The sequence below is a fragment of the Fukomys damarensis genome, unplaced genomic scaffold, assembly GCF_012274545.1.
Source record: "Fukomys damarensis isolate Sample0158 unplaced genomic scaffold, DMR_v1.0_HiC HiC_scaffold_4, whole genome shotgun sequence".
Lineage (NCBI taxonomy): Eukaryota > Metazoa > Chordata > Mammalia > Rodentia > Bathyergidae > Fukomys > Fukomys damarensis.
In genome coordinates, this window is record NW_022900916.1 from 67,161,321 (window position 1) to 67,177,790 (window position 16,470).

Here is a 16,470-nt window from a genome sequence, read left to right on the forward strand (position 1 = left end):
TGCATTTACTTAAGCATGCTCTATGAGCTAGCATGTTGTTTGTTTTGGAGAATGACCCATGTGCAGCTGAAAAGAATGTATATGCTGATTTTTGTGGGGTGGAACACTCTCTAGACATCTACTATGTCTGTTTCTTCTAAGACTTGGTTCAGTTCTATTATTTCACTGTTGAATTTTTGTCTAGATGATCTGGCTATTTGTATCAGTGGAGTATTGAGATCTCCCACTACAATTGTACTAGTGCTTCTTTCATCTTCCATATCCATTAATATTTGTTTTGTATAGATGGGAGTGTTCAGTGCATATATATTTATGATTGTCATTTCTTCCTCTTGTACTGTTCCCTTTACAAGGATGAAATGGCCTTCTTTGTCTTTCTTAATTAGTTTTGGCTTTAAATCTATTCTGTCTGCAAATAAGTTAGCTACCTCTAGTTTTATTGGGCTCCTGTCACATGAAGAACTGTTTTCCATCCTTTTACTCTCAGTCTGTGAGTTTCTTTGTGGATTAAGTGTGTTTCTTTTATACAGCATCTTGCTGGATTTTGCTTCTTATTCCATTCTGCTAGCCTGTTTCTTTTGATTGCTGAATTGAGGCCATTAACATTAATGTTTATAACTGTTATGTACTGATTTTTCACATTCACATTATTTTCCTGTTGTTGGTTCTTTTATTTGTTAATTTTTCGCTCTTTCCCTTTAATTTCTTGTGTTGCCTGAATGATTTTCTCTGTTGGGCCCTACGGAGTTGTGGTCTTCTTTTTCTTTCTCCAAGATATTGTTTAGAACTGCCTGGAGTGCTGGTTTTGTGTTCATGAAATTTCTCAGGTGTTCTTTGTTGTGGAAGTATCTCATTTCCCCATCAGTTTTGAAAGATAGTTTTGTAGACATCAGTCTAGGTTGGAGGTTGTTTTCTTTTAGAACTTGAAATACCTCACTCCAGACTCTCCTTGACTTGAGCGTTTGTGTTGAAAAGTCTGCTGTGATTCTGGTGGGCTTTCTTTTGCATGTGATTTGTTTCTTTAACTGCTTGTAGTATTTTGTTCTTCTGTTGTGTTTCGGTAATCTTGACTATTACATGTATAGGTATAGATTGTTTTTTGATCATGGGTAGTTGGAGTCCTATATGCCTCACTTATCTGTATGTCAAATTCTTCCCCTCTGTTTGGGAAGTTTTCTGTCATTAATTCTGTGAACAGTTTTTTAAAAAATGCTATTTGTACTTTCTCTTGCTACTTCATGGATTCCTGTCAGTCTTATATTCTTCTTCTTTATATCATCTAAAAGTTGTTGGATTGACTTCTCATGGTCCCTTGCTTTTAAGAGATCTTTCTTCATTTTTCACTGAACCCAGTCCTCTCTTCTATATGTGAAATTCTATCTTCGCATTTGTTCATCTGGCTGTGAATGCTTTTAGTAGAGTTTTTAATCTGGATATCTGTCGGAATCTGTTTCATGGATTCCCTTTCTTTCCTATGTTGGGCATTCAGATTTTCCATTTTTTTCCTATGCTGGGCATTCATGATTTCCATCATGGTCCTGAACTCTTCTATTTTTTAAAATATATTTCTTTTCTAGAGTCTCTAATCATGTCTTTCATTGTACTCACCATCTCTAGTTATCTGGGAAATTATTTGTTTTGAATTTTTCTAGAGCCTCATTTACCTGTTTTTTTACTTCCTGTGCTGTCACTTCAGGGTGTCCAGATGATTGACTGTCAGACTTTTCCACCTTATTTCCCCCAGAGTTTACCTTTGGTGCAGTGGAAGTCTGTGTTTGTGTCTTATTTAAATGTCTTCTCATTTCTGTTTTTGTCATTGATACTGTTCTTGGTTTAATTCCTTTTTGAATAGTTCAATCTTCCAGATATATCTGGTCTTTAGGTTTTAAGTCTCTAATGTCTCTGAGGCAAACTCATTTTCATTGTACCAGGGAGGACATCTGGTTGCATCAATCACAACACCTTAGCACAGCTTAGAAAATGACAATTTGTAGTAGTTAATCATCTTTTACCTTTAACCATGTGAGTGAAAAAAAATTGAGGACCAGCCCAAAATATATTTATAGTGAATAATCTCTTCAATATAGCAACTTCACCCTTCAGGATGGGTGTTTAGAAGGAGCTGCAGAGAGAGGGTTAGATAGGATAGAGAAATGTTAGAAGTGAGTTCAGAGGACACAGGAAGATCACACAAACTCTAGGGAGCTGTTGAAGAGAACAGGAGAAGACAGAACATAATATTCCCAGGAATAGAACAAACTAACAGCAATAGGTAAGCTAGAGACTGTAATCACTTTCTTTTAGAACCAATGGCAATTGAGAGAAGGAAAAAGAGAAAAAAAGGTAAAGAAAGAAAATAAATTCGAGTTAGGATGGGAACAGGAACAAAAATGGAGAATAATAGAGATCAAAGTGGGAGAGAGGGAGTGAGGGAAAGAGAGAAAGAAGATAAAAAGATTAACAAAACAAAGAAAAAATTTGAGAAAGGAAAAAGATGGATAAAATATTTTAAATGATTAAAGATAAGTGAAAAATATTACTCTGAAAATAAAAATACAAATAGAAATGGAGGGCCTTCTTCAGGGTATGCCTCTGCTGACACAATAGACAGCAAGGGCATGAGTGTGCAGGTCTAAGCTAGTCTCACAAAACCAGCATCTGTCCCCTGAGGTTCAGGCTGATTTTTTACTGCAAGGCCCAAGTTGAGATCTCTGTCCTCCTGCTGCTTTGAACTCTGCAAGGTTCTACTGCAGGTTCCAGCTGTCTTTCCCCTGAAGTTAGACCAGGTTCTGATGTGAAGTGCTGGTCCCTCCAAATTACCAACTATGGTGGTGTGCCAAGCCTTTATTGCAGATTTTCTTCACTTTTCCAGTGGGCTTCAGTTTTCATGTAGGAGCCTCAGAGAGGCCTTCTTTCTCTTGTTTGTGCGGGGGTGGCATGAGCACCGCTGTATTGGTATCCACACAGCTGGGCTCCTCTGTAGTGCTGGGTCAAAGGGGTGGGCCTACTCCCTTCTCCAATTTTTATTCTTTCTGATATTATTAATCTTCTCTCGAGTTCATGGCATATAATGTTTATATTCATTTAGGTCATTAGACTTCTGTGCAAGGCATATCTTTATTCTGCTTATTTCTTCTTACCCTCTCCATCTCCTCTTGTCTTTATTCTCATGGACCTCTTTAGACTTGCAAGAGATCCATCCCCGTGTCTCCTTCAATCCATCCTTTACTGTGATCTTTGTCCTTTGCCTTACTCAAATGAGAGATATTATGTAGTACTTAACCTTGTGTGTTTCATTTATTTCACTGAGAATTATATTTTCCAGGTTAAGTAATTTTCATAGAAATGTCTTGAATTTGACCTTCTCTATACTGAGTAGTACATCATTATATATAGATACCACATTTTCTTCCTCCAGTTGTCTGTTGATGGATATACATGCAGCTTTCGGAATTTAGCTATTATGAGTTATACTGCTATAAACATTGGTATGCATGTGTTGTTGTTGTATGATAACTTTCTTTGAGGAACATACCTAGAAGAAAAACAGCTGCGTCATGTGGATTTTCTCATTTTAGTTCTTTGAGAAATCGCCATACAGAGTTCCATAATAGTGGTATTGATAGGGAAAACTTTTATAAATAGCAAAAACCTATAAAGTGTTACAATGTACAGTGGCTTCTGCTGTCTCTAGCAGCAGTTTGTTTGTTTAGCTCAAAACTAATAGGCACTGAAGGCACTAATTACTGAATGAGGCTTTTGGTCTTACCCTGAGATAACAGGGCACATCAAGGTTTTGGGCTCCCAGAGAGACTGAAGCCACCTGATAGTAAAAGTGTCAAAAGAAAAAGGACCATTGCCAACATTTGCTCCTGAGACCCTGAACACCCCTTTCCTGTGGACTGGAAGAGGTAATTAGGCGAATCTTAAAGGTAAACTCCCCAACTGCAAAGAACTGTTATGTCTGGGCTGAAAAGATTAACTATTCTGTGATCGTGATTTGAACTGTGAAAATGAAATGTAACCACTGAAATGAAGTCAAGGCTATAAAACCCTATAAAAGGAGGTGTTGTAACCCAGTGCGTCGTCAATCCAGGCACGGCTTATGTGCAACTGACCCTTATCGATAAGTAAATTTATTTTTTTACTTCCATTCTGCTGCCTCCTCTGTGTGTCACTTACTGATTCCTTCCGTAACAGTACTTGTTTACATGCCCACCACCAATTATTTTTTGATTTCTTTAAGATTGTTATTCTTTCTGATATGCGATGGAATTGTAGCATTGTTTTAATTTGTATTTCTCTAATGGCTAGTTATGTTAAACATTTTTCATGTATAAATATATATAGTTGGCCATTTTAACTTCTTTCTCTGAGAAATGTCTGTTCATTTCACTTGCCCATTTCTTTGATAGGTCTTTAGTTTTAAGTAGTCTAACTTTTTTGAGTTCTTTATATATTCTGAGTATTAGTCCTCTAAAGAATAGCTGGAAAGTTTTTTCCCCATCCTGTAAGTTATCTCTTCAGTCTACTAAATGATTTGTTTGCTATGCAGAAGCGTGTACATTTGATATTATCTCATTTGTCAGTTCTTGCCTTTCTTATGTAGTTGTGCTTCTGTTTGGGAACTCCTTTCTCATCCCTATGACTTCAAGTGTTTTACCTATTTTATCTCTCAGTATGTTTAGAATTTATGTTTTAATGTTTAGATATTTGCTGTATTTTTTATATGGTGAGAGATATAGGTTTAATTTCAACCTTCTGCTAACAGATACCCAGTTTTCTCAGCACCATTTGTTGGAGGCTTTTGTCTTTCCTCCATTTGTTTCAATTGCTTGTCATTTGTTGTTTGCTTTTGGCCCCTTTATCAAGATCAAACAGCTGAATATGTCTGGGAATGTTTTTACATCCTCTGTTCTATCCCATAGATCTACATGTTTGTTTTCATTATTGTGTCATTTTTATTACTGTTGCTTTGTAATATATCTTGAAGTCAGGTAATATGAGTACTCCTGCTTTGCTCTTGTTTCTGCCTGATATTGCCTTTGGCATTCTGAGTCTCTTCTGGTTTCATATGAGTTTTAGGATTGTTTTCTCTAGATCTGTAAAGTATGCTGTTGGCATTTTGATTGGGACTGCATCGAATCTGTGAAACAGTTTTGGAAGTGTGGCCATTTTGACAATATTGCTTCTGCCTATCAAAGAGCAATGAACATCTTCTATTTTCTGATGTCTTCTTCAGCCTCCTTTTTCAGAGAACAGTAGTTTTCTTTGTAGAGATTTTTCACTTCCTTGGTTAGGTTAATTCTTAAGTAGTTCATTTTTCTTGATGCTATCATGAATGATTTTGTTTTCATAATTTCCTTCTCATTGAGTTCATTATTGGTATTCAAAGATACTATTGATTTTTGTGTGTTCATTTTGTATCTTGCTACATTGCTGAAGTTAGTTATTAATTCTAAAAGTTTTTGGTGGAATTTTTTTGGGCTTTTATGTAGAATATCATGTCATCTGAAAACACTGATATTTGAGTTCTTCATTTCCAATATGTATTTCTTTCTCTTGCCTGATTGCTTTGATTAATGTTTCAGGTACTATGTTTATTTTATTTATTTATTTATTTATTTATTTATTTATTTATTTATTTATTTATTTATTCATTTATTTATTTTGTTTGGGGTTTGTTTTTTTTTTTGAGACAGGGTCTCATTGTATAGTTGAGACTGACCTGGAACTCACTATGTAGCTCAGGCTGGCCTTGAACTCACAGTGATCCTCCTGCCTCAGCCTCCTGAGTGCTGGGATTACAGGTATGCACCAACATGCCTGGCTCAAGTACTATGTTTAATAGAAGTGGTGAAAGTGGGTATCTTAGTCTTGTTCTTGATTTTGGAGGGTAAGGTTTTAGTTTTCTCCTATTTATTTTGACATTGCCATTGGCTTGTCATAAATAGCTATTATCAAATTCAGGTATGGTCCTTCTGTAGCTGTTTTCTTCAAGGTTGTTGTATAAAAGGTGTTGGATTTTATCGAAAGCCTTTTCTGCATCTATTGATATGGCTTTGTGGTTTTAAATTTTGCTTTTGTTTATGTGATGTATTACATTTATTGACTTATGTATACTAAACTATCCTTGCATCCCTGGGATGAAACCCATTTGGTCAAGATGTATGCTCTTTCTGATAGTATGCTACATTCTATTCACTAATAGCCTGTTTAGGAATTTTGCATCTATGTTCATTAATGAGTTTGGTCTATAGTTTTCTATTCTAGTAGGGGCTTTATCTGATTTTCAAATCAGAGTGAGGCTGGCCTCCATGAATGAATTTGGGAGCACTCCATCCCTATTAATTCATTTGAAGAGCTTGAAGAGTATAGGCGACATAACATTCTTAAAAATTCTGCAGAATTCATTTGTAAATCCATCAGGTCCTAGGATTTTTTTAATTGGTAGATTCTTTGATGCCTTAATTTCAGTGATTGTTGTTGGGTTGTTCAGCAATTTTGTGTCTTTTTAACTAAGCTTTGGTAACTTGTGTGAGACCAACAGTCTGTCCATTTCTTCAAAATTTTACAATTGGTTGGACTATAATTTTTCATAGTACTTATTAATGTCTTGATTTTGACTGTGTCTGTTGTAATTCACCTTTTTATTTCTAATTGTATTGAGGTGAGTCTTTCTCGTGGTAAATATAGCTAATAGCATGTCTATTTTGTTTATTCCTTTGAAGAGCCAACTCTTTGATTCATTGATTCTTTCTGTTTCTTTTAAGTTTCAATTCCATTGATTTCTGCTCTAATCTTTATGATTTCCCTGCTTAATTTTGTTTTGGGTCTGGATTGTTGTTTCTCAAGTATTTTATGATTCCTCATAAGGTTATTTTAAATTTTTTTTTCTCATTGAATTTATTGGTACTTTTTAGGTATACAGTACAGTTACATTCATCACTGGGATCTTGTACCTTTACATGACAGGTCTTGGTTCTCATTTTTTCCCCTTATCCCCCGCCTCCCTTCCCTATTTACAAATACTTTATTTCCATTTTTTCATTTTCTCAGATATTTTTCTTTTCCCTTATTTCCCTTCCCCTACCCTTACCACTTCTCCTACACCTTTAGCCCTTTTCTTCCTATTTCACATTGTCAATTATACCATTAAGATCTTATTTACAATTACAGTTTTCACACCAGAGACACTATTTGGTATTTATACATGTGTGTCTTATTTATTTCACTTGAGTATGACCTCAATATGCATCCATTTTCCTGTGAACGATTCTAATTTCTCATTCATTATGGCTGAGTAGTATTCCATTTTATAGAAAAACCACATCTTTATCTAGTCTCCAACTGACCTCATAAGGTTATTTATTTGAGCTTTCTGGTTTCCTAATGTGAGCATTGACTGAAATCCACTTCCTTTTTAGGACTGAATTCATTGTGTCTTAGTAGTTGCAGTTAATTGTGCAGGCATTGTCATCTTTTTGGATTTTGACTCTCGTGTCTTGGGGAGATTCTTTTTTGACTATGGCTGTTTGGGGTTCTGTGTATTTTACTTATCTATATATAAGATTATGTTCCCTTATTTGGAAAGTTTTCTACTATTATTTCAGTAAACATTTTTTTATGTCATTTGTGTCATCTCCTGTTTTTTATAATTTTAGATTAATCTCTTTTGCATCATCTAAGAGCTGTTGAGTCCATTTTTTCATGTTCTGTTGTTGTATTTAAGATTTTTCTCATTAATTGGTCACTGAAAATAAACCTGTCTTCTAGATCTGACACTGTCCTCACATCGTTCATTTCTGGTACCCGTGCTTTGATAGAATTTTTAACCTCCTTAATTTCTGTTTGGAACCATTTCATCAACTCTCTTTTCTATGCTGGTCTTGTAGGTTTTACTTCATTTTCTTTAGCTCTGCTAGCTCTTTATTAGTATCTTCTTTAGAATCTTTCATCATTTTGTTTATTTGGCCCAATATCCTTTTACTTACATCTCATTGAGCTTGCCAAATACCTTTTTGATTTGTTTTATTATCTCCCCTTGTATCATTTCAAATAATTTGGCTGTGTGGCTTTTGAGTTCCTCTCCTCAGATTCCCCATGCATCAGCTTTGGGGGAGATGGGAAGTTTTGGAAGCATTTTGTGGACTTTTCTTCTAGTGTCTATATTTTGTCATTGTTATTTTTGCATTGAGGCTTGTAGGTTTATTATAGTGGAAAGCTTGTGTTTAGTATCAAGACCTCTTCAGTGAGTGTATACTTTTCAGGTATATCCTCTGAATGGAGCTAACTATTGGTCTTGTCTGTTTTTGAGAATCCAACCCCCTTTGTTGACTTGGGAATGGGAGGTGGCAGCATATTTGGCCTAATATCAGTTCTCCAGGAAAGCGCTGCAGCATTGTTAATAACTCCAAGGAAATCCAAATTTGCCATTCCATGAAAACCAGTTAGTAGGAACAGCTATGTAACCTTGGCTATAGTAATAAAATGACTGTCAATTATGTCATCAAAGACAAACTGAATATTAACAAACCCTAAGGACCATTAATGTATCACCCTTAACCATAGAAAAGAGATCTGTAATTATAGTGTGAACCCTAAGACAAACCAAATACTAACCTCCCTTGACCTACAGTAAATATCTACTGAATGGAATGACTTTACATTTGCTACCAACTGAACAGTATTCAACAGCAAGAGTGTAAGGTTAAGAAGCTATCTAGAGATCCATAAAGCTCAGTGGTTATATTATTAAAGGTAGAGGGCGTGGGTAACCAGAGCTGAAGAGTAAAATTTGAGAAATTAACCAAAGGGATATGGGAAGGAGTAGAGATAGTAAGATACAGTGTCCTGTTGAGGAGTTAAAGGGAATCAGTAGAGCTAGAGAACAATCGCAAGAAAGAACAAACAAGAATGAACAAGAAAAAAGGGGATGGAAAAAGGAATTAAGATGTGCTATGTACATGTACCAACTTCCCACAGGAATGAAAAAGTTATGCACTATACATGTACTAATAAACTAGTTTAAATAAATAATAACAAAAAAGAGAAAAAAATAAACAGACCAAAATACAGGAAATAAAAGAAAGATAAAGAAGAGAAAAAAGTTGAAAAGGGTAGCAAAAGTAAAAAAACTAAAAGAGGAAAAAAGAATGTGATACTCAACCCCCCCAAAAAAAAACCAATGAAGGAAAAATAAAAATAAGAAGAAAAAAAAAGACAGAGTTGAAAAAATTCTTGTGTTTTTGAAAGAGTTGTTTCTTTCCAAAATCTCTAGTCTTGGGATCCAGCCAGTGAAAATTTTCTCCATGTGGCTTTAGGGTCTATAGATTTTTGAGGTGTCCTTCCTGCACCAGCAGCCCCCTCCCACTCACCCTAGACTGTGGTTACCATCCCAACCAAGGTGTGTTGTTGCTCCCATTGGCAGATGGAAAATGTGATCAACGCTCTGGTCTCTGTTGTACTGTATAAGGATCAGAGATTCAAGTGGACTGTTGGACTTAATGTCAGAAGTCACAGATCTGTTTGTTTCATTCTTTCTGCAGGTGCTGTCCTCACATAGGAGCAGGTTCATTGATTAGTCTTCACCCCTGCTACCCTGTGCCAAAGGGACTCAAAATGTAGACCTGGCTTTGAGTTGATGGATGGTCATACCCTTGTGTTGAAAGGGTACATCAAAAGGGAGTTTTACATGCAAATATTCAACTCCGCCTTTTGTGTCAAAGATATCCAAAGAATTAGAGAATCCATAATTCTTCTAACCAATAACAAAGTATAGATATCTATATATATAGATATATATAGACATATAGATAGATAGATTTTTTTTTTTTGAAACCAGGGATTGAACTCGGGTCTTTGTGCTTGCAAGGCAGGCCACCAAACAGCTGAGCTAAATCCCCGGCCCTAACAAAGTATATTTCATTAGGCCTTTTCTAGATAAAAGTCCCAATGCTAAGTACTTTATGAGTATTACTTTATTTATTTACCCTAAGAAGTGAGAACTGTTGTTTGCTTGTTTTGCATAGGAGTAAACAGCCTCACACATGTTAAGAGATTTGGATAAATTCCTCGGATGGCTAAAGCAAGATTTGAATTCAATGACACTGAAGTATAGACTCTTTGGCCTTGTGTTTGTTGTCTGTCTTGATTGTCCATGTGGTACTCATTTCAAATGGCGTAATTAGTATAACACATGGCCTGTGTTTGTTTTTATTGGTCAATAGGGTTTTGCTGCTTGGTAGAAGTCCATGGTTATTACTGAAAATTTAGGCTGATGGACATTAAATAAAATACATGGAGGCATACATAATATCAATAAATACTATATTTATATTTACTTTTACTATAATAAAACATTTTAAATCATTTCCTATCCCTATGTATTTATTTATTGAACTTAGCATCTATAACTTCCATAGTCTTATCAATATTCAATGCATCAGTGTTCAGTACATAGAAGTTCAATGAATGAGATTTTGCATTTAATTGATAATGTATTCAAAAGCTAAACTGCTGTCTCATTAGGCCCGAGAAGGCCGGACCACCATCGTGATAGCTCATCGCTTGTCCACAGTTCGCAATGCTGATGTCATCGCTGGGTTAGAAGATGGAGTCATTGTGGAAAAGGGAAATCATGAGGAACTCATGAACAAGAGAGGTGTTTACTACAGACTTGTCACAATGCAGGTGTAGTTTAACTCCAGAATTTCCCTGACTTTTTTTGAGGTGGTGGTGGGGGAAGCAGATATTGCTATATTTTCTGTGGAATATAAGTGTTATTTAACTTATCTTGAAAAGTAAGAAAAAGTGCTTGGTGAATTCAGCAACATACCAGTGTTTTAGGTTTTTTTTTTTTCCCCCTGAAAAGAGAGTAAAGAAAGATAAATAAACAGTACTTTATAAAGGTAAGCTATCCACTAATAGCCACTAGCAACATGTGGTCACTGAACATTTCTGTTGTGGTTACTCTGGATTGAAATGTTGTAAGTAGAAATGTATACGAGATTCTGATCTTATTACATATAAGAACATAAAACGTCTCAAGGGTCTTTATATATTGATTATATGTTGAAATGATAATGTCATTTGATATCAATAGTATCTTGGATATATTAGGTTAAATGAAATGTATAGGTAAAATTAATTTTACTCTTTTCCCATTTTTTATTATAGCTACTAGATAAATACAGTTGAGAAATGTGGCTCCCGTAAGGGCTTGCACCATATTTCTGTTGACAACTGTGGTTCAAAGCAAACTTCACTAAGGCAAGGTACCCACAAAAAAGAGATGGCTAGACAAGATACACAGAAAAGATGTGTTATTTTAGCATATTCAGTGGGAATCTTTCTTATGAGTAGTTTTCTTTTTAAAGACATTATAGAAAGAGAAACAGTTTAATTTCATCCCTTTTTGTAAGTACTGTACTTAAATTACCATTTCCATGGTACTGATGTTAATTAACAGTTTCATTGGTTAACTAAGTCTAACCAGCTTATACATATTTATTTTTTGTTTCAGACAATAGAAAGTGGAGATGAATTAGAAAATGAAGTTTGTGAATCTAAAAATGACAGTGATGCCTTGGCAACGTCTTTAAAAGGTTCAGGATCTAGTCTAAAAAGAAGATCAACTCGGAAGAGTATCAATGAACCACAAGGACAAGACCAAAAGCTTAGTACAAAAGAGGCCCTGGTATGGAGGAGGATGTGGAATTTTATGTCCTACCCCTCCATCTTTGTCTTAGTTGGGTAGACACTTATTGGGTTAAAAGAGGGAACAAGAAATGATTTTCCAAAATTTTTCTGTCCTGATACTCCAGACTGTCCCCAAACCAGAAATGTCAACAACTTATAATCCATTTGTAATTTAAGAATAAGAATGTATAGAAAGCTTTTTAGAAATAAAACTTATAAATAGACTTAGTGTGTCTTCAAATGTTAAAATTTCTATTTCATTTATCTCTACTTATAAATATTCTTGTCATCTTTTGAATGTCAGGCCAAGGGTTAAATATATGTAAAAATATTTCTTACACAATGAAGAAGTCCCTTAACAGTTTGTCAGTACATTTTTTGAAGCTGAAGATCCATCGATTGACAAAAAATTTCATGCATTTATTTTAAAAATGTCCTGAGCTGGCATGGTGGTGCACGCCTATAATCCCAGCACTCCGAAGCTGAGGCAGGAGGATCACTGTGAGTTTGAGACCAGCCTGGGCTACATAGTGAGTTCCAGGTCAGTCTCAACTACATAGTGAGACCCTGTCTCAAAAAAAAAGAAAAAAAAGTCCCTATGTGCACAAATTATACATCATAAAAATCATTTATCATTTTTAACTGTTTGCAACATTTCATATTTTCAGGATGAAAATGTGCCTCCAGTTTCCTTTTGGAGGATTCTAAAGCTGAACATAACAGAATGGCCTTATTTTGTGGTGGGTGGTTTTTGTGCCATTGTCAATGGAGGCCTGGAACCAGCGTTTGCTGTAATATTTTCAAAGATTATTGGGGTAAATTTGTATGTTCATTTTTTGAATTGGCTTGTGAACCTTAATTGAAAAATGAATGAACTGTTTCTATTTGTATTAGTATATTTAGCCACAAAAATCATGTCCCTTCGTACAAAATTAACCTGATTGACAGTATAAGAATAAAAGTCTGGTTTGTGAGAGAAAAGCAAATTTTATAAATGTTCCTTGTCTCAGTTCTACTCCAAGACCCTGCTGATTTCTTTCCACAAGCTCAGGGTACCAGGTCCCTAAAACAGTAAATAAAACTTGTGGGATAACTCTCCTATCCCCACCACCACTGGGTTCTAAGCAAAACCCTGAACCCTTACCTCATGGTTATACACAGGGTTTTCTTAAGTGTGTGTCAGATTGGCTTAAGAATGGGCTGTTCTGTACCAGACTCACTTAGCAGGACATAACCAGGCTAAACATGCTACCTGCGTACCTAAGGTGGAATTTTCATCTCGTTTCCTAAGAATGAAATAAAAAGAGTCAGCTTCCTAAAGTTGACATGTTGCATCCACCTGATGTTAGTTGTGCCGTTTTCAAAATACAGTTACAATCTGGAGAGGCATGTTCACTGCTTAGTGAGAGATTTGTCAAACATCCTTGCCATACTGCTGAGAACTTTGAGGGGAGAGAGATTGATCACCACAGAAGCATAAGCCAAACACTAGCTTTTGATTCTACAACAAAAAACAGGAGCATGCCTAGCTAGGCCATTTCAGGTTGCCATTCATGTTTAATGTTCTCAATAAATCTCTCTTCAACTATTGAATGTGTCTCAATTGTAGACACCTTGTGAAGTTAAGACCCTGGGTTCAAGCCACTTTGCTAAAAAAATGGAAAGAAATATTTTCCATGGTCTGCTTTGTGTCAGATAGTTTTCTGTGTCCTGAAAAAGTACTGAGAAGCAGATAAAATGCCTTATTCTGTGAAGCATGTACTGTGTTCTAGGTCAGGGAGCAGTAGACTTTTCCTAGATAGAGGAAGGCAACATATACGCACACAGTGTAGTTTCTGTTGTGAAGCTTGTACTCTGCTTTTGTGAAGCCAGTGTACCATGTACACTGAAAGCAAATGAACATTTTGTGTTCTATCATCACTTGGTATAAACATTTGGCCAGTGGCCCATACTTTGCTGGCCTCTGTTCACACATGTGTCTTGTAGGCATGGAGGTGGACAGCGGTATCAACAGAAGAAAAAAATGGAAGTAGATAAGTTAAGAATTGATTTGGCTGTTTGTCAAAAAAATTCAACGTATGGACTTTATATATTTTTCTTATGCCTCATATAATAATCAGTCTGGAGGTCACTGATCCAGGGATGGCACATGAGCTCCTAGATGTTGTTAGGCACCAGCCCATTGTAAATAGTCACATTGCTTAGGTTTATAACTTTGAGACACCCCAGCTAGTTGCATTATGTTCAGCAAGTTAACTAATCTCTTTGCTTCAGTTTATCTCTGTGTAAAATGATATGATAATAAAACACACTCCTAGAAATGGTTGAGAGGATAAAAGAAAGAAAATATATAAATTTGCTTGAGTAATGTTTGGTATAAAGTAAGAATTTAGTTATTGTCAGTAATTACCTTTGCTGACATGGCTACTAAAGAAAAAATAATGTAATATCTTATAAAACCCCATTTCCATTTTTTAAAGCATGAAATTATGTGGATTGAGTTAGGAGTACTTCTGTCTTACAATACCGATTTTTCCTTGAGCCTGTGATATTCTGTAGCCCTTATAAGCATCTTCTTGAAACATTTCCACATGTGGTGTTCAGGCAGGTGGGTGTAGCACCAAACTGGCTGACTGTCCATTGTACAAGGAGTGCTGCTTCAGGAACCTCCTTTCTTTCTGGAAAGCCTGGGCTGAGTGAATGAACACCTCTCTGTTCCTAAAAGCCACATCACCAGATTTTCTCCAGACACTTTGGGACAGTTTGAAATGTTCCATAGTGAAATAATGGATTGCCATGTAATACAGTTTCTCACCAAGTTACAAATGTTTGCATTTCTACTTTTACATAGTAGAGTAGCACCCATTACTCCATAAGGTTACCTAAGCAGAATTATTGAATCAATTTGTGAGTAATAGTCCCTGTCTTGGACTCTAATGTAGATAGATGTCTTTGAGAGCAGTTTTAGGAAAGCCAGTCCTGATTTCCAGTATACTAAAGCTCTCCTCACTCTAAAAACTATTCCATATGATAAAGTGATCAGACTGAGAATCACTTTTTAGTGAGTGAACTAACGACTCTTTAAATATTTCTGTACAGCTCTTTACAAGAAATGAAGATCCTGAAACAAAAAGACAGAAGAGTTATCTCTTTTCACTATTATTTCTACTCCTGGGAATTCTCTCTTTTATTACATATTTCCTTCAGGTAAATGTCTAAATTTTTACTTTGTTCATTTTGGTGGAATTTACAAACATTTATATAATTTTTCCTTTAATAGAATTGTCTCCTGTGAACTTTGCCGTGAACAGCCAGTTTTTTGGGTTCTTTGCTAACCTTATCTCAGGCACCCCTCCTCAATTAGAGATACTGATAAAATCAGACAGAATAAATTGTTTGCTCTCAGAAGATGACTGAAAATGAAAGTTGGGGTATTCAAATGGCTTTGAGAAAGCTCTGGATACAATTTGGGTGTAAGTACTGATGGCCAATTTAAATACTCAAAGACAAGTCTTCCTATATTATAGAAACAAAAAAGAAACAAAACTCTCTAAGTAGATAACACTTTTTTGAAAAATTTATCATTCATCTTTATATAGGAATCGAGGGCTCAGTAAATTTAATATGATAAGACATTGTGGGTTTTGGTGTTAGTGTGTGTTAGCTTTCCCTGGGACAGTGCACGTGACAATAACAATTTAAAGGAGGAAAGGTTTATTTTAGATTCTGTTTTCAGAGGTTTCAAGTCATGGTCAGCTCTGTCCATTCCTTTTAGGCCTGAGGGGAAACAGAAAAATCATAGTGGAAAGGCATAATAGAGGAAATCTGCTCATTTCCTGGCAAGCAGGAAGTAGAGGGAGGAGAGAACCAGAGAGAGAAGGGCATCAGGGAGTAGATACAGTCTCCAAGGACTCCTTCTACTTTGGAGTTTCCATCACCTTCCAACAATACCACCAAGATATGAATCAATGATTGGATTAACTCAATGATGAAGTTGCAGCCCTTTTGATCCAAGCAACTTCCAAAAGCCCCACCTCTGCACATTGCTGCTTTGGGAACCAAGCCTTCATCACATGGGTGTATTGAGGGACAGTTTAGATCCAAAGTTCAAGACCTGGGTTTGAATGTCGGCTGTATACATATCCAATTTTGTGTCCGTAGGCAAAGAAACAATCTAAGCTGTGTGAGTCTCAGTTTTCTTTTCTGCAAAATGAGGATAATATTGCCTGTAGATGATTAAGACAGATCATGCAAACAAGCTAAACAGGTTGAGGCAGTAGTAAGCATCAATTTCCAAATGAGTGAATAGTTAGCCATTGTAACTTTTCTTTAGCTAAAACTCTGAATAGAATTATTTGTCCACTGTATGTATTAGTGAAGAGGATGTAAAAGGAACAAAAGATAAAAACTCTACTAAATATTTAAATTCTCATTGGATAATTTGACCTTGAAAGAAAGAAAGAAAGAAAAAAACTACATACAAATTGCTATACCAACTACTAATGCAACAGGTATTTGGGGGATTTAAAGACCACTCTGGGGCCAGGGATTTAGCTCAGTGGTTCCAGTGCCTGCCTCTCAAGCACAAGGACCCGAGTTTGATCCCCGGTACCAAAAAAAAAAAGACCACTCTGTGTGAGGTTGTTGAAGGAACATGGAGGTAGGCTTTGAGCTGGTACCTTCAGCTTTAACAGGACTGGCAAAGCAAAGGGAAGAAAGGAATATATTCATAACAGATGTTGCTCAGGAGACTCAGCCTGTCTTGCCTGC

General features: G+C 35.9%; 1 protein-coding gene across 3 annotated transcripts in view; it reads left to right on the forward strand.

Moving 5' to 3' along the window:
* The window catches only part of LOC104868220 (ATP-dependent translocase ABCB1-like), a 127,207-nt gene that overhangs the window by 65,561 nt on the left and 45,176 nt on the right, over positions 1 to 16,470 (forward strand). For all 3 annotated transcript variants that reach the window (XM_010632895.3, XM_010632896.3, XM_010632894.3), the window contains 4 exons: positions 10,531 to 10,692; positions 11,525 to 11,698; positions 12,369 to 12,515; positions 14,800 to 14,907. In XM_010632895.3, coding sequence (XP_010631197.1) covers positions 10,531 to 10,692; positions 11,525 to 11,698; positions 12,369 to 12,515; positions 14,800 to 14,907 — 591 coding nt within the window. The remainder of the gene's footprint in view (positions 1 to 10,530; positions 10,693 to 11,524; positions 11,699 to 12,368; positions 12,516 to 14,799; positions 14,908 to 16,470) is intronic.